At 48.5% G+C, this 23,636-nt stretch overlaps 4 protein-coding genes across 8 annotated transcripts in view; all 4 read left to right on the plus strand.

Moving 5' to 3' along the window:
• The window catches only part of LRRC20 (leucine rich repeat containing 20), an 88,106-nt gene extending 68,411 nt beyond the window's left edge, over nucleotides 1-19,695 (plus strand). For all 5 annotated transcript variants that reach the window (XM_050803680.1, XM_050803682.1, XM_050803681.1 and 2 more), the window contains one exon: nucleotides 17,171-19,695. In XM_050803680.1, the coding sequence (XP_050659637.1) occupies nucleotides 17,171-17,325 (155 nt within the window). In that variant the 3' untranslated portion in view covers nucleotides 17,326-19,695. The remainder of the gene's footprint in view (nucleotides 1-17,170) is intronic.
• Nucleotides 1-23,636, plus strand: part of SAR1A (secretion associated Ras related GTPase 1A) — a 537,387-nt gene that overhangs the window by 378,717 nt on the left and 135,034 nt on the right. The gene's annotated exons all lie outside the window — the stretch shown is intronic.
• PPA1 (inorganic pyrophosphatase 1) overlaps nucleotides 1-23,636 on the plus strand; it is a 478,362-nt gene that overhangs the window by 369,780 nt on the left and 84,946 nt on the right. The window lies entirely within an intron of this gene.
• LOC126962536 (non-histone chromosomal protein HMG-14-like) lies at nucleotides 11,832-12,396 on the plus strand. Its single transcript, XM_050803688.1, has one exon. It carries the CDS (start codon nucleotides 11,923-11,925, stop codon nucleotides 12,298-12,300), a length of 378 nt encoding a protein of 125 aa, XP_050659645.1. The 5' UTR covers nucleotides 11,832-11,922; the 3' UTR covers nucleotides 12,301-12,396.

Genomic DNA, 23,636 nt, shown 5'->3' on the forward strand with positions numbered 1-23,636 from the left:
GGCAGTGCTTGCTGGCTGTGCAGCCGCACTGAGGGAGAGGTTGGGATTAAACAAACAGGTGTCAACAGCAATTAGTGCAAATTAGACGTGGCCTTCAGACACGAGAGTGCAGGAAGCTCCTATTTGCAGCCCCTGCCCCACTTGTGTTCACCCGCAGGGAAGTAGCAAGCCACACACTTGGTCTTTGCCCAAATGGCATTCTCTGTGCCAACCACTGTGTGGTGAAACCTGGGTGAACCAAAACCTCCAGCTGTCCAGGATACTGTTGGTGCTCTGCTGGTAGCACACAGGCCAACAGCAAGAAGTTCTTTGACCCTTGTTTAAAACACAAGAAAAGGGCCGGGCGCAGTGGCTCATGCCTGTAATCCCAGGACTTTGGGAGGCTGAGGTGGGTGGATCACTTGTGGTCAGGAGTTTGAGATTGACCTGGCCGACGTGGTGAAACCCCTTCTCTACTAAAAATACAAAAATTAGCCAGGCATGGTGGCGTGTACCTGTAGTCCCAGCTACTCGGGAGGCTGAGGCAGGAAAATTGCTTGAACCCAGGAAGCAGAGGTTGCAGTTAGCCAAGATTGCACCACAGCACTCCAGCCTGGGTGACAGAGTGAGACTGTGTCTCAAAAGAAAAAAATAAATTAAAATAAAAAATAAAACACAACAAAAGACTTGCAGGCTGCATTTACTGCCACTCTCCACTACTGCCTGTCCCTGTCTCTGTCCAGAGTGCTGGAGAGCCACCTGATGCCCTGGATCTCCAAGCCCAGCCTTGCAAGGATGCCTTATCCAAAGAATAAAAGGCTTGTGGGGATATGGACATGGGCATGTAACCATAATGGGTTTGTTGCCTGATGCACTCAGCAAGTCAGTACGCCAAGACACTGGGTTGCAGCAGAGAAAGAGGTTTAATCATAGAGTCACTGAATGAAGACATGAGAGGATACCTCAAATCTGTCACCCCAAGGAATTTGGAATTAGAGTTTTTAACAGTTTGGGAGTGGGCCGAAGCATGGAGATCATTAATGGGTGGAAGAGTGCAGGGTGAGGTCATGGGACAGGGAGAGGAAGCAGCTGTGCTTTCATGCTGATACTGATCCTCTGTGGGGGTTTCCAGACTGGTTGCTGGAATTGGGGATCTGAAAAACATCTTAAGCTATCCTGCAGCAAAAGCTCATGATTCTAATGTCAGTGATCCTGTCTATAGGAACAACAGGGACATGAATCAATTTATAAACAATCTTTGGACCCTAATGTCAGAAATCCTATCTACAGGAACAACTGAGATACACATGGTCAGGATCTTGTGCTGTGTGACTTCCAGCAACAAGGAAGTGGGCCAAAGTACAGCCCAATTAATGCTTAATTATAACTGTATTTCAGTCCAGAATGTGTATGCAATTTTTGTCAACACTCTGGGGACACTTTTAAATTTAGGCATTTGGGAAATGTTCCTTCATTCACCAGTTGCTGTTTTTAACTAAGTGATTTACTTTGTGCTGGAGCTGAGCTCGAGACACAAATAGAACAAACACACTCCCTGCTCTCACAGAGCTCCTGGCATTGTCCCGTGTGCTAGTGACCATTTGCTGCACACCCAGCTCTTCTCTAAGCACTTTCCAAGGATGCTCTTGTTTAATCCTCATGACAACTTTATGAGGCAGATACTATTATTCTCCTCAGGTGAGGAAACCAAGGCACAGGGAGATTAAATAACTTGGCCAAGGTCACTCCATCTGAGCCAGGATTCCAACCCAAGTAGTCTTGCTGCAGACTATTCAGGACAGTGCTTTGCATAGGGAGAGATTTTTGCACATAGCTATAGGGGGATAGAAAGCCACAGGAACATTATGGCTGAAGTGCATAACTTTGGTTGGAAGGAAACCCCTTTGGGGTGGAGAGAACAGTGTAAGGTAATGAGGCAGGTTTCCCTAGGCCAGGTAGGCAGTCAGCCCCACTCCTGCTAGCTTTGGTCAACTCTGCAAGTCGGGGGAGGGTGGCACCCAGAATAGAAGTACTGTGCAAAAATGTTCACCAGATTCTCTCATTAATCTTCACTGAGAAGACCAGTGGTGCTCAGACTAGCTGTGCATTCAAATCATTGGGCAGGCTTTTAAAACTCCATGTCTTGACCACACCCCATGCCTATTAAATCAGAGTCTCTGATGGTGGGATTCGGGCTTCATGATTTTTTAAAGCTGTCAATGTAGTTGCCCAGTAGTTTCTTCTTGCCTGCTGCCCAGGAAAGCCAATTCACTGAGAACAGCAGGTTTCACAGCAAAGAAAGAGTTTAATAATCACAGGGCCAGCCAAGCCAGAGGATGGGAGAGAATTCTCAAATCAGCCTTCTTGAGAATTTAGAGGTTAGAATTTTTCAAGGATAGTTTGTCAGGCAGGAGACTAGGGAAAGGGGAATGCTGATTGGTTGGGTTGGGGATAAAGTCATAGGAGGTTGAAGCTGTATTCTTGTGCTGAGTCAGTTCCTGGGTGCAAGACCAGCTGAGCCAGTTTCTTGGTATGGGTTACTGGTTGATATGGTTTGGCTGTGTCCCCACCCAAATCTTATCTTGAATTGTAGCTCCCATAATTCCCACGTGTTGTGGGAGGGACCCGGTGGGACATGATTGAATCATGGGGTGGTTTCCCCCGTACGTTCTCATGGTAGTGAATAAGTCTCACGAGATCTGATGGTTTTGTAAGGGGTTTTCCCTTTCACTTGGCTCTCATTCTGTCTTGCCTGCTACCATGTAAGACATGCCTTTCACCTTCTGCCATGATTGTGAGTCCCTTAAACCGCTTTTTCTTTATACGTTACCCAGCCTCTAGTATGTCTTTATCAGCAGCCTGAAAACGGACTAATACACCGGTCCAGGTGGTGCCGGCTGGTTTATCAGAATGCAGAGTCTGAAAGATACCTCAAACACCAATCATAGGTTTTACACTTGTGATGTTATCTGTAGCAGCAGTCGGGGAGGTTAGGAATCTTGTGACCCTGGCCACACGACTTCTGAACCATAATTCTAACCTTGTGCCTAACTTGTTAGTTTTACAAAGGTGGTCCCTGAGCAAGGAGGGAGTTAGTTTTGGGAAGGGACTGTTATTTTTTTTGTTTTAAGGTTAAACTACAAAGAAATTCCTCCCATAGTTAGCTTGGCTTATGCTCAAGAATGATCAAGGACAGCTTGTGAGGTTAGAAGCAAGATGGAGTCCGCTATGTCAGATTTCTCTCCCTGTCATAACTTTTGCAGAGGCAGCTTTATCCAGATGATTCCAGTGTTCAGGCTAGATAGAACCACTGAGCTAGACCAGAACTTCTGATGAACGCTTCTGCCCCAGGTGTGCACCACCAACTCCGAGGCAGGGAACACAGGCACATGAAAGGGGACAGCAAAATTGTCATTCTTTTCTGAGGCTCTTCCCAGAGCACCTTAACCAAAGCAGAGGAACTGAGAGAGCCCTGAGAGCAGCCTGTGGGAGGGCACAGGCCTTCCAGTGGCCGGAGTGCAGAAGGGAGGAGGAGGGAGGGTGCAGAGGGCAAGGAGGATAAATGTCAGGCATGGGCTCAGCAGTTTCAGCTGCTTATTTGGCTGTCTCCAGAGTGGCCAATAAGAAGACTGAGTCATTTCTGCAAAGAACTGTTATGATCTGGCTTTGATTACATGTTAGATCAGGGTGCAGGGGAGTCTTTGGAGGGAAAGGCTGTGGTGGGTGGCCCCCTCGATGCCCATTAGCCCACCCTTGCTGGCCAGCCTGGGGCACAGAGGAGGAATCAAAGCCAAGGGTTTTTCTCCTTTGCTTTTCTTTCCCTGCAGCTCATACTTAAGGACAGAAAATTGTCTCTAGGTTTATTAGTAGATTCTTTTTTTTTTTTTTTTTTTTTTTTTTTTGAGATGGAGTCTCGCTCTGTCACCCAGGCTGGAGTGCAGTGGCCGGATCTCAGCTCACTGCAAGCTCCGCCTCCCGGGTTTAGCCATTCTCCGGCCTCAGCCTCCCGAGTAGCTGGAACTACAGGTGCCCGCCACTTCGCCCGGCTAGTTTTTTGTATTTTTTTAGTAGAGACGGGGTTTCACCGTGTTAGCCAGGATGGTCTCGATCTCCTGACCTCGTGATCCGCCCGTCTCGGCCTCCCAAAGTGCTAGGATTACAGGCTTGATATTAGTAGATTCTTAAAACATCCTTTGCTTCCCATCCTGTCAATGGGCGTGCCCACCATACTTCCTGCACCTCACTAGCCCCTCCTCCCTGGAGAGCACCGATGATCCCACCCCACAGACCATGAGGTGGAAGGATGGTCTTAAAGATGAAAGGTTGAGGTTCAGAGACGTGAAGGGGCTTGCCTGAGGGTGCACAACTTTAAATGGCAGTGCCAAAATTAGGGCCTGTATCCCTGGCCCTTTTCACCCTGCCAAATGGCCCTTCATCAGCAGGAGACTCAGAACTCCAGTCTACCTGCAGTGTAGCTTTTTCTGCAGGCTAGAAGTCAGCCTGCAGGATTGTCAAGGCTGTGCAGTGTGCTCCTGGCTCTCTGAGGGCTGGAGCTGTACTATTTCCATTTACTCTGGCCCCACCCCTGCCAGGATGCCCAGTCCAGGGCCCTGTGGAGGTAGGGAAGGCTCAGCCCCTGTCCCCACCTGACTCTGCCCAGCAGGGTGTGGTGGAGTGGTCTGAGAGGTGTGTGTGTGTGACCCCAGAGCCTTCTTGTTGCGGCATGACCCCCTGTCTCCGCCAGGTTACCACAGTCTGCTTGCTTATCTCTTGTGGCATTTTGAAAGGGGGTGTGCAGCTCAGCACAGCACAGCAGGGCGGCCTTGATCTTGGTTGTTTTTGTATCCAAGCACTAGAGCTGCCTTGAGGCTGAGATGTGGGGCCAGGGCTGGCCTAGATTCTCCAGCAATGCTGGAATCAGAGGCCAGCCAGCAGTTCCGGTTACCTCTGTGCTAGGCGCTCACCGCCCTTGACACTTCCCCAGGTCCTGACCCCCTCCTTCTCACAGGGTGCCACTGTGGACGCCACACTGGATCAGGAGAGAGCTCTGGAGCCATCATTTGTAATCATCCTGCTTCTCAGTCAGTTCCACTGATGTGAATCAAGTTTACCCATCAATATTGCTAACAGTTAGTGAGATGGGGGCAAGCTGACCTCAGGGAAGTAATTTTCTGTAAACACTGCCCACTCTGCTTCTACTACTATTGATTACTCTAAACTTCCCACAGACATAGGTGGGAGTCCAGGGTTGCTGTCTGCAATGGGAGGACGGCCAGGCAGTGCCTAGTTTAATTCTGCTTGAGGTTTTCACCCTGCTATAGGCCACTGAGTCCTTGACTTTAGTCCCCACCTAAGACATGAAGCCTTGCAACAGAAGCCCATATACTTGGAGGCCATGGGAAAGTTAAAGGAACATTCCTCTGGCTTCATAAAAGGACTCTAGAACCTCACATCCTACATTCTACGGTCATAGGCTGAAAGAGATGGAAGTAACCCCAGAATGCCCTGTAGACTCAAAGCCTCTCATTATCTGGAATAGTGGAATGTTGGGGGCCGAGTGCAGTGGCTCAAGCCTGTAATACCAGCACTTTGGGAGGCCGAGGCAGGCGGATCACTTGAGGTCAGGAGTTCGAGACCAGCCTGGCCAATATGGTGAAACCCCATCTCTACTAAAAATGCAAAAATTAGCTGGGTGTGGCGGCATGCGCCTGTAATCCCAGCTACTAGGTAGGCTGAGGCAGGAGAATCACTTGAACCCAGGAGGCGGAGGTTGCAGTGAGCCAAGATCACGCTACTGCACTCCAGCCTGGGCAACAGAGCAAGACTCTGTCTCAAAAAACAAAAACAAAAAAGTGGAACTTTGAAAACAACCTGGATGTCCAACAATAGGAACAGGAGCCAAAGTGGTACATCCATCCCACGGACTATGATGCAGCCATAGAAAGTCACCAATTTGCAACCTGAAAAGATATTTATGGCATGTCATGAAGAATAGCATGCCATGACATGCTATCCAGGAGGCCATTTGGAAATACATATGTGTGTGAGTGTATATACACACATACACAAACACATTAAACAGTGGGGAAGGCCATATACCAAGACATTAATAGTGATTCATTCTAGATGATGGGACGTGATGATTTTACTTTTGTTCATCAATATCTTTGCATTTTCTAAATTAGATTACTAGTGTCAAAGGGGAAGACTAGGGTAAGTGTTTTATCATAGCCTTGGTCCACAGAGGCCTGGCCCTGACTGGCAAATGTGCACAGAATGGGTGAGGCCAGGGAATGGGCCCCAACTCTTGAGTGTAGCTGTGGTCACAGAGCTGATTAAGCAGCATTGATGGTGGATCTGCTGTTTGCCCAGCTCAGGGTGGTCTCAGCCTGAAGGGACTCGTGGTCTAGTTCAGAAGGTTAGACATTCATTCATCCAACAGATACGGAGCACCCCATGGGCACTGTGCTTTGTGTCACATTTACAGGAGTGAACAGACATATTCACAGGTTGCAGAGCATGGTGCATGACATGAGTGTGGTATAAAGAAAGTGTTCAGAGAGTTTGGAGGGGGATGAAGGGGAGTGGCAAAGGAAGCAGCCTTTGAGCTGGGATTTTGGGGAGAAGCAGGACGTGGTAAGTGGTGATGGGAGCATGGCCCATGGTACTGAAAGTAAAGCTGAGGTCCCTTTCCTCTCCAGGTACAACAGAGTCCAGAGGCCACTGTGCTGTCTAGCCTCGGGACATTTATTTAACTTCTCCAAGCCTCAGTTTCCGCATCCACAAAATGCAGATCATTTCATATTCTCCTCTGCAGCCTCCAGCGATCTCCCTCTCTTGTCAGGATGCTGTGAGCATAAACGATCTTTCAGCTTTATCCGGAAACTCCCAGTTGCCTTCTTGGGCTTGTCACTTGTGAGCTTGACTGCTCTGATGTGTTGGTTCTGCCAGCTTTGGCATGTTTGATGATCCCATCGCTCCTTCCTCTAAGCTGCTCAAATGACTTTTGCAGTTAAATTAGGGGAAAGAGCTATACCTAATCCCTGCTCTGTGCCTGTGAAAGCTATTACTGGCCTTTAGCAGGGTGGTTCAGAAAATGCCACAGACCCCGGAGAGGCCAGCTCTATGGCAGACATGGAAACAACAAGCTGAGACCCCGGCAGTGCCGCTCCCACTAGGCCTGGAGTCATGGGGATGTGTTCCAGGGCTGGGCTGCAGCGGGTCTTCGTGCCATGCCCAGCAAGCCTGTGGCAGCAGCATGACAGGGGGACCCCCCTCCCACCCTCAGAAGTACTAGCCACTGTGGGGGCCACTGGCCTTCCCAGCTGAGGGACAGAGGAGACACGGAGTCCAGAGTGGGGAGGGTCCTTAGCAAGCCCCTGTTCAGCCTCCTCTGGAGAAACTGGGGCAGGATGAGTGGTCTTCAGTAGCAGATGGGAAGAAGGGGTGACAGCAGCTCTGAGCCCCCATTTCTCAAATGGGAATATCTTGACAACTGAGGTTGTGATCTCTCAGCCCAGGCTCCAGCCCTTACTGAATTGCTCAGCGAAACTTGCCTATCACTGTTATCTTCTGGGGGCCAGGGGCCAGTGCAAGGAGACCAGGTTCTGGCCTTGGCCTTGCCCCTCTGTGTTGTGGGTTGAAGTGTATGGGCTCTGGGGTCAAGAACTGTCCTGCCTCCACCACTTACTGGCGTGGGGACCTTGGGCATCAAGAAACTGGGAATCAAGTTTTCTTACCTGAGAAATGGGTCATTGTGAGGAACTGTCTAGCGTAGGGCCTCAAACATCGGTTCCCAGAAGCAGCCCCCTTTGCTGGGCCCATTTAGACAAAGGTGCTACACCTCCTTGCACCTTGATTTCCTTCTGTGTCCAATGGAGGTTGATGCCCCATGAAATAAAAGCCAAGTGTGAGGGGTCTTTCTTATTCTGGGTGATCGGGGCACAGGGGATGGCATCTGTACCCCTGCCCACGCTGCTGGCTGTGCCGCTGGGGAATGGCTGCGACAGAGCTGCTGAATGTGGAGATGCGCAAGAGTCCAAGGAATTAGCCCTTTTCTTCCCGGCCATTATTAGTAGGGAAAATGGGTGCCCTGCTTGAAAGAAGAGATTCAGGAACTACCATAGGCAGCACCTTTCTTTTTTTTTTTTTTTTTTTTTTTTTTTTTTTTTTTTTTTTTTTTTTTTTTTTTTTCTTCTTTCCCGGCCTTAATATGAGAGGGAGTCTCGCTCTGTCGCCCAGGCTGGAGTGCAGTGGCCGGATCTCAGCTCACTGCAAGCTCCGCCTCCCGGGTTTACGCCATTCTCCCACCTCAGCCTCCCGAGTAGCTGGGACTACAGGCGCCCGCCACCTCGCCCGGCTAGTTTTTTTGTACTTCCGGGGTTTCACCGTGTTAGCCAGGATGGTCTCGATCTCCTGACCTCGTGATCCGCCCGTCTCGGCCTCCCAAAGTGCTGGGATTACAGGCGTGAGCCACCGCGCCCGGCGGCAGCACCTTTCTTTAGCCCCCACACCCTGCAAGAGGCCGGGATGAGTGAGGCCAGGTTGCTGGCAGCTGTGTGATGTGACATTTGCACCCGCATGAGCTCCAGAGAAAGCGAAGGAGGTGAGTGGGTACTCCTATCACTTGTTTTTGCTTTTCCTCTTCTCCGAGGAGTCACGGCTGCTTATAACCCTGCCTTCTGAAAACAGCCTGTCTCTGCGTCTTTTCCTGCCTGAGCCTCCATTTGCCGTGGAGTCCCGGCCTCTCCCACCCCTCCTTGCTGGCTCGCTCACCGGTCACATGGTTCCTGCTCCAGGCAGGTGATGACCAGCACCCCCTCCCCACCCCAGCTGCCCTATAGCCAGTCTTCTTATTGGGGACAGAGCTCCCTGTGACCCCAGCATTCAAGGCCATGGACTGGGCCCCTGGTCTCATACACAGAGCCTGCCTTCAGGGAACTGAGAGGCCAGGTCACCCCAGAGTCTAAAGGTGGGCGAGCTCCTCCTGTTAGGGAATCTGGCTGCCTGTTTATGGGGCCTGGGGACTCCTACATAGCGCTTCTCTGTGGCCAAGAATCTTCTCCGTCTCTGTGTCAGCCCTGCCACCCACTGGCTGGGTGACCCCAGGCAAAATTACTTCCTCCCACTGAGCCTGGGTTTTCCCAACTCTCAGGACCCTCCTACCTCACGTGGTCTCTCTGCCGTGATCTGTACAGCTTCTTGTCAGTGGCCCATGAATATGAGTGTGTCCAGGAACTTTCTAGTTGGTGCTCTCAGTGGAGGCCAAATCTGGAGCTTTGGCCTTCTATGAGTGGTGGTGAGGGGCTCCAGGAGCCGTAGTGCTTTCAGGAGACATCTGAGGCTCAACCCTCGTTCCTTTCTATGTGAGCCGACATCCGAGTTATCTCGGTGGTGAACTCAGGCTTGAGACTCTGCTGGCCAAACTCTGTGGGCTTATCCCCAGCGATCTGGGCTGCTGCTCAGCAGATGCAGGCCCCAGACCAGTGACAGGGAGCAGGGAACCTGCACTAGCTGGACACATGTTGCTGGAGCACTGTGCTGTTGTACTGCATGCAGGCGTCCTGTCAACTTCTGGGGCCTCTGTGCAAGGTGGGCAGTATGACCCCATTTTACAGGTGAGAAAGCTCAGGTACAGGGATCCTGCCTGAGGCACCACAGTCACTGGAAAGCTGGGCGTATCCTTCTGACTCCAGAGCTTGTTTATCTTAATAACCACCACCCATCCATTCCCAACACGAAGCGAAGGATCTGGGGCCTTTGCCTAAAGAAGGTGGTGGTGTTTTCTAAGCTTCAGGCTTCAGAAGTGTCATGAACAAGAAGGGATAGGTTTGTTCTGTGCTGTGACCCACAGCAGAACAAGGAGGCCTGGAAGATTCCAGATGCAATTTGAGAACATCTCCAGGAAACTCTCTCAGGACAGGTCAGCAGCCTCTTTGAAAGCCTTTGTTGGGATAGGAAACAGGATAGGAAGCTCCTGGGAGATTCAACAGGAATTCTAGAGAGCAGGTAGTGGATGTATATACACATATTCTTTGACAGAGCAATCAGTCCTGCTCCTGGGCATACATCCAATGACTTCCCACACTGGCTCCTAAGGACAGATAGAGGCCTGGGTGTCATCGCTGGCAGAGTAGAGAGGTAGAGCGTGGTGGGTAAACAGCATGATATATTAAGCAGCAGTCAAAAGCAGATGGATTAGATGTGCACAGTCCTCGTGCATGGAATGTAAAACATGGCTTAGTCAGTCACACTTACTACTGGGCACTAATACTCTTCCCCATTGAAAGGAACCAGGACTTCTTGGAGAAGTGGCTGATTCCAGGGCTGGGAACAGGGAAGACTCAAGACATGTCTTCCTAGAAAGTCAGGCAGCACATCCAGAAAGTGCTGGAGCCATGTCAAAAGATACAGGAGCCAGGCCAAAGGGGCTCTCACTTGTCAAATCTGGACAATTTGAGCATCAGGATAATGAAGTCCAATAATGAATTATAAATCACTAGAAACATAGGAGTCTATATTGATAATAGATAAGTGGAAGAGAAGTAGAATGCTGAGGGCTGTTAACATTGGGAAATCATTTTGCAGCCATCACAAAGGTCAGGTCAGGTGAGAATCTTTAGTGGATGCTAAGTCTAAGGGTGATGAATGCTAAATGTTGGTGAGAACCAGCATTTAGGATATTTGCACGCTCTTAAGATGTGTCCCCACAGACTTCTTGTTAGTTGCAAGGGAGAAAAAAAAATAGTAATTTTATAGTGGAGAAGCAAGTTACACATTGATCAAGTGATCAAATGAACAATAAAGATGAACTTGGTGTGCCTCTGATGTGATACCCCAGGAAGGACATGCATCTGTGCAGTCTTCAGCTGAGGATGCGAAGTCTTGGTCGAATCGTGAAGAAACACCAGACAAACACAAAATGAGGAACTTTTAAAAAGGGAAGGGGGTAGTGCACTACTCCTCCAATGTCAATGTCATAAAAGACAAAGGGGCCCAAAGAGTTAGAAGTAAATGTAATCCTTGATTCCAGACTGGGTCTGGTACTAGAGGGGGAAGTGCTGTACAGGATGTTAGGGCATCTGACCACACTGAACTCTGGGCCATGGGTTTAGATACACATTCTATCAATGTGTGAACACCTGGAATCCTTAACTGCACTGTGGTTATGTAAGAGAATGTCCCAGTTCCTAGGAAATACACCCTGAGGGCCATGATGTATGTATGGTACACTCAAATGATTCAGAAAAACTGTGTGTGTGTGTGTGTGTGTGTGTGTGTGTGTGTGTGTGTGTGTGTGTGTGTAGAGAGAGAGAGAAAATGCATGCACAAATGATAGAGCAAATAGGATAAAATGATAATAATTGGCGAATCTAGGCTGGGCATGGTGGCTCACGCCTATAATCCCAGCACTTTGGGAGGCAGAGGTGGGCGGATCATGAGGTCAGGAGATTGAGACCATCCTGGCTAACATGGTAAAACCTGTCTCTACTAAAAATATTAAAAATTAGCCGGGCATGGTGGCACGCATCTGTAGTCCCAGCTACTCTTGAGGCTGAGGCAGGAGAATTGTTTGAACCCGGGAGGTGGAGGTTTTAGTGAGCTGAGATCACACCACTGCACTCCAGCCTGGGCGACAGAGTGAGACTCCATCTCAAAAAAAAAAAAAAAAAAAAAAAAAAAAAAAAAGGCGAATCTAGCTAAAGGTCATCTGGTATTTTTGCTGCTGTTTTTATTTTTAGTTTTGGAACATTTTATACATTTGAAATTATTTCCAAATGAAAAAGGAAGGGAGGAAGAGACTTAAGACAATAATATTCAACTTTTCTGAGTAAAAAAAGTTTAAAGGGGAGGAGTGGCAGCGGCCAGGCAGCCCAGTTTCGCGAAGGCTCTCGGTGTGCTGCGGCCCACAGGCATCCAGCACGCGCCTTCCCCGCCGCCGGGATGCTCAAGAGGAAGGTCAGCTCCACCGAAGGGGCCACCAAGGAAGAGCCCAAGAGGAGATCAGCGAGGTTGTCAGCTAAACCTCCTGCCAAAGTGGAAGCGAAGCCGAAAAAGGCAGCAGCGAAGGATAAATCTTCAGACAAAAAAGTGCAAACAAAAGGGAAAAGGGGAGCAAAGGGAAAACAGGCCGAAGTGGCTAACCAAGAAACTAAAGAAGATTTACCTGCAGAAAACGGGGAAACGAAAACTGAGGAGAGTCCAGCCTCTGATGAAGCAGGAGAGAAAGAAGCCAAGTCTGATTCATACCATGTCTTACCAGTGGTCCCTGTCTCCCTTCTTGTACAATCCAGAGGAATATCTTTATCAACTATTTTGTAAATGCAAGTTTTTTAGTAGCTCTAGAAACATTTTTAAGAAGGAGGGAATCGCACCTCATCCCATTTTTTAAGTGTAAATGCTTTTTTTAAAGAGGTGAAATCGGACGGGCGCGGTGGCTCAAGCCTGTAATCCCAGCACTTTGGGAGGCCGAGACGGGCGGATCATGAGATCAGGAGATCGAGACCATCCTGGCTAACACAGTGAAACCCCATCTCTACTAAAAATACAAAAAACTAGCCAGGCAAGGTGGCGGGCACCTGTAGTCCCAGCTACTCGGGAGGCTGAGGCAGGAGAATGGCGTGAACCCGGGAGGCGGAGCTTGCAGTGAGCTGAGATCGGGCCACTGCACTTCAGTCTGGGGGACAGAGCGAGACTCCGTCTAAAAAAAAAAAAAAAAGGTGAAATCATTTGCTGGTTGTTTATTTTTTGGTACAACCAGAAAATAGTGTGGGATATTGAATTATGGGAGGCTTTGACTGTCTTGGGTGTCGGCTTAACATTCCATAGATGGGGGGTTAGTTTTTATATCCTGTAATACAAAGCATATTAAATGGCGATATGGAGTCAGTCCCGCATTTAATGTCTTGAACATTTTATTTTACTTCTATTCTCATGTTTTTTGGTAGAATTGTTTCCTAAAGAAAACCACTCCTTAATCATGGTGCTCCCTGTCGGAATTGTGTGCACTCTGTAACATCTTTGGTTGTTAGTCCTGTTTTCCTAATAACTTTGTTACTGTGCTGTGAAAGATTACAGATTTGAATATGTAGTGTACATGCTCTTCAGTTGTGAACTGATGGGCCATATGTAACAGCTGACCAACATGTAAAGATACTGGTAGTTGATAGCCTCTTAAGGAAAAATTTGCTTCCAAATTTTAAGCTGGAAAGTCACTGGAATAACTTTAAAAAAGAATTACAATACATGGCTTTTTAGAATTTCGTTACATAAGTTAAGAAGTGTGTACAAATTGAAATGTCTGTACTGATCCTCAACCAATAAAATCTCAATTATGAAAACAAACAAAAAAAAAAAGTTTAAGACTTTCTGAGCCGGGCGCGGTGGCTCAAGCCTGTAATCCCAGCACTTTGGGAGGCCGAGACGGGCGGATCACGAGGTCAGGAGATCGAGACCATCCTGGCTAACACGGTGAAACCCCGTCTCTACTAAAAAATACAAAAAAAAACTAGCCGGGAGAGGTGGCGGGCGCCTGTAGTCCCGGCTACTCGGGAGGCTGAGGCAGGAGAATGGCGGGAACCCGGGAGGCGGAGCTTGCAGTGAGCTGAGATCCGGCCACAGCACTCCAGCCTGGGTGACAGAGCGAGACTCCGTCTCAAAAAAAAAAAAAAAAAAAGACTTTCTGAAACTGAAAGTCCTAAAGACATTTGAGTAAAAGCCTGGCCCATGCTATGTGGTTCCATTTATATGACGTTCAGGAATAGACCAAATTAATGAAGAAGAAGATCAGGGGTATAAACTGGAAAGGGGCACAAAGGAACCCTATTGGGGGTTCTTGAATGTTTTCTATTTTTATCTGGGTGGGGGTCACATACATCTGCATATATATCCGGAAGAATGGAAAGCAGGGTCTCGAAGAGATATTGGTGCACTCCTGTTCTTGGCAGCATTGTTCATCATAGCCAAGTGATGGGAGCGACCCAAGTGACCATTGACGGGTGAACCTCAAGGTTTGTTCATGTTATGACATGTGTCTGAAGTTTCTTCCTTTTTATTCTTCATTTATTTACACGGAGTTTAGCTCTTGTTGCCCAGGCTGGTGTGCAATGGTGCAATCTCAGCTCACTGCAACCTCCACCTCCCAGGTTCAAGTGATTCTCCTGCCTCAGCTTCCCAAGTAGCTGGGATTACAGGCATGTGCCACCACACCTGGCTAATTTTTTGTATTTAGTAGAGACGGGGTTTCACCGTGTTGGTCAGGCTGGTCTTGAACTCCTGACCTCAGGTGATCCACCCGCCTTGGCCGCCCAAAGTGCTGGGATTACAGGTGTGAGCCACTGCGCCTGGCGTTTCTTCCTTTTTAAGGCTGAATAATCCTGCCTTATCAATGCCACATGCCATAACATGGATGAGCCTTGAGGACATTATGCTCAGCGGCATAAGCCCATCACAAAAAGGCAAATACTATATGATTCCACTTATATGAGGTACCCAGGGTAGTCAAATTCATAGAGACAGAAAGTAGAGTGGTGGTTGCCAGGTGCTGGGAGGAGGGAGGGATAGGGAGTTTTTGTTTAAATGGGTATAGAGTTTCAGTTTTGCAAGATCGAGTTCTGGAGATTGGTTGTACGACAATGTGAATGTATTCATGCTGCTGTACTGTACACCTAAAAATGGTTAGGATGGTAAATTTATTTGTATTTTATGACAGTTAAAAATAAATTTTAAAAAAGATTGTTATTGGTGCTTAGTAAAATATATATATGTATATATGTAATATATATTATATAATATATATTATATGTGTGTAATATATAAAATATATATTATAAATATATATTATATATGTAATACATATTATATATATATAGAAGTGGCCTGAGATCTATATAGTACAGTACCATTTGCCTAAAGTAAAATATGTGCATAATATCCACCAGTGTGTTTTAAAATTAACAACAAAACAACCACAGAAACAAAAACCCCCCAACTCTGGGCAATGTTTTGTGCCCAGGAGAGGACAGGAGCTGGCTCTTGCCATCACTATCGGCCTGAGGTTTTGCAGGACTCCATAGGATGAGGTCTGGCCCCGTCCTGTGCTAGGGTGGGAGGTTCTATGGGATCTGGCTGCTCACAGAGTTGGATCAGGGAAGAGCAGATGCAGCCAGAGCCTCAGTCTGGATAGGGCATGCATCGAGGGCAAGCGTCCTAATCTTGTCTGAGTGATCCTAAAGGTTAGGTGGGAGGAACTATAACAGGTTACCAAGTATTAATATAGCTGCTGCCTTATTCTGGTTCTTTTAAAAAAAAAAAAAAAAAAAACTGAGGCAAAATTCACATAACATAAAATGAACCACTTAACCACATAAAGTATACAATTCACTGGCATTTAGGACATTCACAGTGTTGTGCAATCATCACCTCTATCTAATTCCAAAATAATTCTGTCACCCCAAAGGAGTCCCCATATCCTTTAAGCAGTTGCTCCCCAATTTAATTCTGTTTGAGGAAATATTAGTTATTTCCATTTTCAAGATTAGGAAAACAAGGTACGGGAAGTAATACAAATTTTTAGGAGGTAAAGCTGGGACATCAGCTTAGGGCTGTCTGTTAAATTTCACGTCTATGACACTAGGCTGCGCTGCCTCTTCAGTTATAACTAAGAATATTGGACCTGGAATTAATTAATTAGTAGATCACTACTATCTTTATATTTATTACACTGTGGCATTTTTGATAAGTGTTGGAAAATGCCCTAGTATCTTATGTAGGTTAGGTAGATGACAGCTTGAAACTTGATTTCCAAATTCTACACGTTAAATTTTGGAAACCAGAGCTGGGACAGGAGATGTGTTTGTTTTGATTCCAGGGAACATTCCATCTCTTAAGTGATGATCCAACATAGTGATGATCCAATATAGTCTGGAACTTCCCAGATAGCTCTTATGGAGCAGTGATATAAGTAGGGCACCTTATCAAGAGTCCTGATAAACTCAAACTGTAACTAACCTCCCTTAGATAGACCCAAGATAGTCATGTCTGCTTTTTTAGGGACTGTTTAGGGGTATGATGTCATGATACAGAATGGCATTCCGATAGTTAAGAAGTATTTCCATAGGCCACTGTATGCAACTTCCTATCTCTTGGCAAAAATATTCTTTATGCACATAATAGTCTTTGTTTTTTAGTAGTTTTATTGAGCTATACTTCACATACAATACAATTCACCCATTTAAAATATGCAATTCAGTGGTTTTGGCATATTACATTATTTTTAAATTGTGATAAACATATCACAATGTGTGCCATTTTAACTTTTTTTTTTTTTTTTTTTTTAAGAAATAGAGACTGGGGTCTCGCCATGTTGCCCATCCTGACTTTGAACTCCTGGGCTCAAGAGATTCTCCTGCCTCAGCCTCCTGACTAGCTGAGACTATAGCCCGACTAATTTTAACCATTTTTAAACACACTGTAGCTCAGTGGCATTAATTACTTTTACCATGTTGCACAACCATCACCACTATCTATTTCCAAAATATTTTCATCCAACAGAAACTGTAGCTATTAAGCAATAATTCCCTACTTCCCCTTCTCCTAGCCCCTGGGAACCTCTGTTCTACTTTCTGTTTCTATGAATTTAACTACTCTGCGTACCTCACATAAGTGGAGGTAGTTGTCTTTTTGTGCCTGCCTTCTTTCTTTAGCACAATGTTTTCACGGTTCATCCATGATGTAGCCTGTATCAGAATTTCGTTCCTTTAAATGGCTGCATAGTATTCCATTATATGTATATATTATTTCATTTATCCATTCATCTATTGGTGGACATTTGACTATTGTAAATAGTGCTGCTGTGAACATTTGTATAAAAGTATTTGTTTGAATGCCAGTTTTTAATTCTTTCAGTTCCACCTAGGAGTAAAATTGCTGGGTTATATGGCAATCCTACGTTTAACTTTTTGAAGCAGTTGACTCTTATTTTTTAGGATGCTTTCCTCCATGTGGTTGTCATATCCTGGTGGGCCTGATGTTGCCTCACATAGGGCTGGGCACCAGGAGCTGAGCCCACGTGCAGTGGGTAATGGAGAGCTGCCCCTCACCATCATGTGCTCAGAGTCCTCCTGGCCCATCGTCCTTCTTTTCTGTCTGGTTGGCCCCCACCGCTCTAACTTGTCCATTCTGTCCCCAACAGATGTGCCCGTGGAGAAGCTGGCCGCCATGCCAGCCTTGCGCAGCATCAACCTCCGCTTCAACCCACTCAACGCTGAGGTGCGCGTGATCGCCCCGCCGCTCATCAAGTTTGATATGCTCATGTCTCCGGATGGCGCAAGAGCCCCCCTACCTTAGGCCACCCTCCTCATGCCCACCCAGCAAGGGACAGAGGCCACTGGCCTATAATCCTGGAAGGGAGGGAGGCCCATGGGAGGCCAAGCTTGGGGGCTGGGGGAGGGTGGGCCGAGCAGCACGTGGTGGGTGGGGTACAGCTGGTCTGGATAGATAGCTTACAGCAGTAGTGGGCTTTGGAATGCCCAAGGGAAGAGGCAAGGTGGGGCCTGCAGCCTGGACTCAGCACTCACAGCTGCTGTGCAAACTCAGGCAGATCTCCTGCCCTCTCTGAGCCTTGTCACTTGAAAAAAAGGGACCCTTTACCTCCTTTGGGCTCCCTGGAGGTTTTTAAGCAGTACATGCCTCCAAGTTACCTCCAGATCAGCAGGCACAAGTGGGCATTGCTGGGTATTTTCTGAGCCTCTGTGGGTTTGAGACCTTGTTTTTAGTGCTGAGAGCCAGTCGCTGCCCTGAGAAGAGAAGACAACCTCCATCTATTTATTGCTTCCTGAGAACTGACCTGGATGCGGCCCTCCGCAGGGCCTGATCTTCAGTCCTGTGGTCCCTGGGCTGGCGGGAGCCTGAACTAGAAGTCCTGGGAGAGCTGTGGTGGGAATATGAGCTGGCACTGCTGCAGGGCAAGAACATTCACATAGGAGCCCGAGGACTGGCAGGCTGGGAATGGGGAGCAAATCTCTTCAGCTCTGTCATTCCCCACAGTTAACAAACTGGCAGGGTGGGAAGTCCTGAGTGCTCCGTCCCTCTAGCATCACTCCTGAGCTGTAGGAGAGGTGACCCAGAGAACAGCAGAGCCATTTGCACCTGCGGCTCTGGTCTAAAGTGATTAGATGGCCACCCTCATCACCGTCCCATCAGCAGCAGCATGGCTGCCTTGTCATGGCCCCCTGGGGACAGAAGGCGCTGTGGACACCAGATTTGTAGCCAGCCAGCTCCCAGGCCAACGCCCAAAGCCCTGATGACCTAGTTCTTTTGAGGCCCTCAACCTGGCATCTTAGGGTATGGTCAGGCAACAGGGTGACCAGCTGTCCTGGTTTCCCGGGACATGGAACTTTCAGTGCTAAAACTGGGACAGTGCCTGGCAAGCGGGGATGTTTGGTCCCCTACCAGGAGAGGGCCTGGGGCTCTTGCTTCCTGAGAACACCTGTGGCTTGAAGAACCTTGACTGCTTGGTCCTCAGGTATCTACCTCCCAACTTCTCCTCATCTGTGGAGCAAGCCGACTCAGTGCCCCAGACCCCACTTGATCTGCACCTTCATTTGAATCTCCAGAGGCACCTGAGACCCCAGGGCTTGAGGCAAAGCCAGGCCACCCAAATCCTGTGTCCTGTGGACGAGTGGCCACTTTACTACTCCTGAGGCTAAGGTGTTGAGAGCTCAGACCACTGCTTAGAGCAGTAATCCCTGCTCAGAATGCTCCCAGTTCCCCCGTCCCTGCCCAGGTCTCTTGTCTCTTGGCAAGGAACTGATAGTTTGGGCCGTCGTTGGGCCATCACTGAGCTGAGTGCTCAGTATCTCAAGAGACTGTTTATTCTGCTCATATCCCAGGGCCTGGTTGGTCAAACTTTTGGCAAAGGGTTTTCAGGATGAGGAAGTCAAGACAGGATCTGCAGAGCTACCGAGTTCATCGGTGGGTATTGGGGGCAAGTGGGGACTGAAGTCCTGTCCAGGCTGTGCTGGCCCCACCTGCCTTGTGTCCTGGAGTGGGGTTTCTCCTTGTTGAAGATGAGGCATGCTTCTCTGTTGTGCACAAAGGCAATGTATGACCAGAGCCTTGCAACTCAAAGTGTGGTCTGTGGACCGGCAGCGGCAGTGACACCTGGGGGCTTGTTAGGAATGCAGAGTCTAGGCCTCACGCTAGACCTCCCGACTCAGACCCTGCATTTTAGCAAGACCCTCACCTGATTCCTATAAGCACTTCAGAGTTTGAGAAACAAGGACCTAGGCTGGGGATGTCCTCCGAGCAGAGGGTGAAGTTCTCTCCCTGCCACTTCCAGGGAGCCGAGCCTGTGCTCAGCCTCCTCCCTAACCCAGCCCTGGGAGGCCCTTGGCCTGTTAGATTGTTTCAGAGTCTGCGTGGCACTCCTGAGGAAGGGAGTGACCTGCAGTCACCAGGAGATGAGGGTTAGGTGTGCCCGGCCCTCCAGACTTGGCCTTTCTGATTAACCCCTGCATGCCAAGCTGCCTGCTGTCCCAGGTCCCTCACCTCAGGTCTGTGAAGGGGCAGCTTCTGAAAGTTGTTTTCTCCTCTGCTTGGGAGAGTTAGTTTGCCTTTGTCTCAGAAAGTGTGGGCAGCCACAGAAGCCCCCAAATCAGAGCTCACAGTGAGTGAGCCCCTAAGCTTCAGTCTGCAATAAAGAATGCATTGGTTTCATCTGCCTGGTTGGTGTTTGATTCATTCTCACTGTACGGACCTCCTATCGCCTGGGCGTCTAACCAGCCCACATGCAAGAGGGGTGCCCTCTTGTTGAAAGCACGAGGTAAAGAAAGTTGGAACGGGATGAAACGTGGATTATTCACAGGTGGGCACAGGTGCAGCCAAGCAGAATTGGTGCGTGCTCCCCAGCCGCGCTGCTGCAGGATGGCTAAACATCAGGGGAAAACTGTATTTGGGAAAGGATGAAGAGACCCGCTATCTCCAAATTTCTCCCTTACCAGTGCCAGAAATTACTCCCTTAGTAATTTGTTCCTCTGAGTCCATGGTTCTCAAAGAGGGGTCTCTGGGCCAGCAGCATCCGCAGCACCAGGAAGTTGGTTAGAAGTGCAAATTGATGGCCGGGCGCGGTGGCTCACGCCTGTAATCCCAGCACTTTGGGAGACCGAGGCGGGCGGATCACGAGGTCAGGAGATGGAGACCACGGTGAAACCCAGTCTCTACTAAAAATACAAAAAATTAGCCGGGCATGGTGGCCGGCGCCTGTAGTCCCAGCTACTCGGGAGGCTGAGGCAAGAGAATGGCGTGAACCCAGGAGGTGGAGCTTGCAGTGAGCCGAGATCACGCCACTGCACTCCAGGCTGGGCAACAGAGCGAGACTCCGTCTCAAAAAAAAAAAAGAAAAAAAAGAAAGAAATGCAAATTGTTGACCCCACCCCAGATGTGCAGAATCTGAAACTCGGGGGTTGGGCCCAGAACTCTGTTTTAACGAGCACTCCATGTAGTTCCGATGCTTGCTCAAGTTAGAGAACTACTGCTCTAGGTTCAATGTTAAAGTCAGGTTTTACTTTTTTTAAGTCTGAGAGGCCAACTTAAGTTTTCCTTGAGTTTTAGGCCAGACGCTCCATTGTTTATTATTATTACTATTATTTGAGATGGAGTTTAGCTATTGTTGCCTAGGCTGGAGTGCACAGGCGTGATCTCAGTTCACTGCAACCTCTACCTCCCAGTTCAAGCAATTCTCCTGCCTCAGCCTCCTGAGTAGCTGGGATTACAGGCACCCGCCACCATGCCTGACTAATTTTGTATTTTTAGTGGAAACAGAGTTTCACCATGTTGGTCAGGCTGGTCTCGAACTCATGACCTCAGGTGATCCACCTACCTCGGCCTCCCAAAGTGCTGGGATTATAGGCATGAGCCACCACTCCTGGCACATCTATTATTATTATTATTATTATTATATTATTATTATTATTATTATTGAGACAGAATCTCACTCTGTTGCCCAGGCTGGAGTGCAGTGGCATGATCTCGGCTCACTGCAGACTCCACCTTCCAGGTTCAAGCAATCCTCCTGCCTCAGCCCCACTAGTAGCTGGGATTACAGGCACATGCCACCATGCCCGGCTAATTTTTGTATTTTTAGTAGAGATGGAGTTTCACCATATTGGCCAGACTGGTCTTAACTCCTGACCTCAGGTGATCCACCCTCCTCGGCCTTCCAAAGTGCTGGGATTACAGGTGTGAGCCACTGCGCCTGGCCCCATTATTTTTACTTAGCAAACACACATAGAGCTTAGTGGGTACCAGGCAGTGTCTTAGCGCATTAGAGATATTAACTCATTTAATCCCTATAACAATCCTAGCTAGCTTTGTGATTTGGACAAATCTCTTTTCCTCTCCAGGCCCGGTTTCCTGTCTGTAAAACTAAGGAGCTGCACCAGGAGACCCCCAAGGGCCTTTCCAGAACTCATATGGTCACTATTTCTTAGCTCCTGAAGGCCCTGTGATCACTTATAACTGTCTCCTGTGGATTAGCCTGGACTCAGGCCGCTGGCCTTCCCCACCCCAAAGGTCAGAGGTCAGAGAGAGGACTCCCACCTGTGTAGTTTCCTGTTGAAGGATGCCTCACCGAAAACATCACCAGATCCACCTGTTAATCAGGGGAAGCTGATCCTACTTTTCCTGCTCGAACTTGACAGTTTTCCTAGTGCGTCAGACTGGGCAGGACAGTCAGGAAGTGATGAGAGATTCCAGGACAGTCAGGAAGTGATGAGAGATTCCAGAGTTTGGTTTTAGGTGGGACTTTGAATGCAGAGAAGGAAACCTTGATTAGGATTGGGTAAAGATCAGGACATAGTTTAGGATCGGTGGACACAGCAAGGGGGGATTTTGAGGCAAAGGGTTCAAAGAGTCTTGGCGCGTAAACTGTCTTTTGATGCGATTAAGAGTTGATCAGTTTGATCATTCTGATCAATCACTTAAAGCAAATGCTTTAAATGATTCCTTCAGAAGGCCCCTGAAACGAACAATAAAGTTATTTACAACTTTGTCTTCCCAGGCAAGAGTTTCTAGGACTAGTACTGTGATGCTGGAAAAGACAGTGGAATAATGTAGACAGGAAGCTGTGTGGGGCTACAGGATTCTAATTGTAGTCTCACCCAAATACCATGTTGTACCCCAGAGCCCCGCTTTGGATCTGCTCTTCACACGAGATGTGCCCGTCCCTTCGCAGAAAGACAGTCCTGGGAAGCGAGAAGCAGTTCCTGACAGGGCGAGAATTGGCAGCTGCCCCAGAAGGCCTCGGCAGAGTCCTGAGCCAGATGTGAAGGGCAGGAAGGGCAGGCCTGGGGGAAGAGTGTGACTCAGGTCACTGGGCAGGAAAACTTCTCCAGCCCATGAGCGGCCAGGCTATGCTCTGACTATGTGTCTCCAGGCCAGGCAGGCTCGATCCATGCCTGAAAAGGGACACAGCCCAGCTGCATTAGGTCCAAGCAGGAGCACCCCTGGAGCTCCTAGTGTTTATCAGCACCAGCACCAGGCAGGCACTGGTATGTGGTTTTCGTTTGTTTGTTTGTTTGTTGGGTTTTTTTGACATGGAGTCTCACCCTGTTGCCCAGGTTGGAGTGCAGTGGCGTGATATTGGCTCACTGCAACCTCTACCTCCCAGGTTCAAGTGATTCTTTTTCTCAGCCTCCCAAGTAGCTGGGACCACAGGCGCCCACCACCACGCCCAATTAATTTTTGTTTTTTTTGTTTTTTAGTAGATACAGGGTTTTGCCATGTTGGCCAGGGTGGTCCTGAATTCCTGACTTCAGGTGATCCGCCTACCTCACCCTCCCAAAGTGCTGGATTACAGGTGTGAGCCACCTCACCCGGCCAGTGTGTTTCTCGCTTATCGTTAACATCACCCCTCTTGGTGCCCACTCTATGGATGAAGAAACAGGCTTAGCACATGACTAGGAAGGAGCAGAGCTGGGGTTGGTTTAAACTGGGTTGCAAGTCCACGGTCTTTGCTGTGAGCCCCAGGCCCCTCAGGAGGCCGGCTTGGACTGAAGTGGTTGATTGCTTTCTTCGGCTGGCACGGTCCTTCTCCCAAGCCATTCCTGTGAAAAGACCTCTCTGAAGCTTTACTTCCCTCATCTATAAAGTGGATGCCAACACTGCCTTCCCTAATCCCATAGGATTAAGAACAGGTGACAAAGGTAAGTGCATCAGCATGGTGCCCAGGTCACACACCAGAGAGTTTCCTCTCACATCTGCTTATGCCCACCCTTGTGTGGGCACAGCCTTTAGTGCCCAGATAAAAACCTCACTTCTTCTCAGTGCCGTGCAGAGCTGCATGCCACACATACCTGGAACTCATCTGGCCAATGGGAGATTTAGTCCCACAGAGGATGAGAAGATTGACAGGTCCCCACTCCCTCCATCTTCATAGTTCAGGAATCTACAGAGGCTCTGTCTCAGGCCTTTGAGGATGATGAAACACTCAAGGTGTTGGCTGGGAGCCAACTGAAGCCCTTGCTACCCTATGTGTGTACATCCAAATTAATGCCTGCAGAAGCACCTGGGGCACCCTGCTTCCAGGAAGCACTTAAGTTGGGGTGCCTTCCAGGGTGCACTCTGCAGGACTGCCTCAGTGCATGCCTCCAGCGGATGTC

The sequence above is a fragment of the Macaca thibetana genome, chromosome 9, assembly GCF_024542745.1.
Source record: "Macaca thibetana thibetana isolate TM-01 chromosome 9, ASM2454274v1, whole genome shotgun sequence".
NCBI lineage: Eukaryota > Metazoa > Chordata > Mammalia > Primates > Cercopithecidae > Macaca > Macaca thibetana.

Coding starts and splice junctions, on each gene's coding strand:
- LOC126962536 (XM_050803688.1), top strand. CDS start 11,923: ATGCTCAAGAGGAAGGTCAGCTCCACCGAAGGGGCCACCAAGGAAGAG.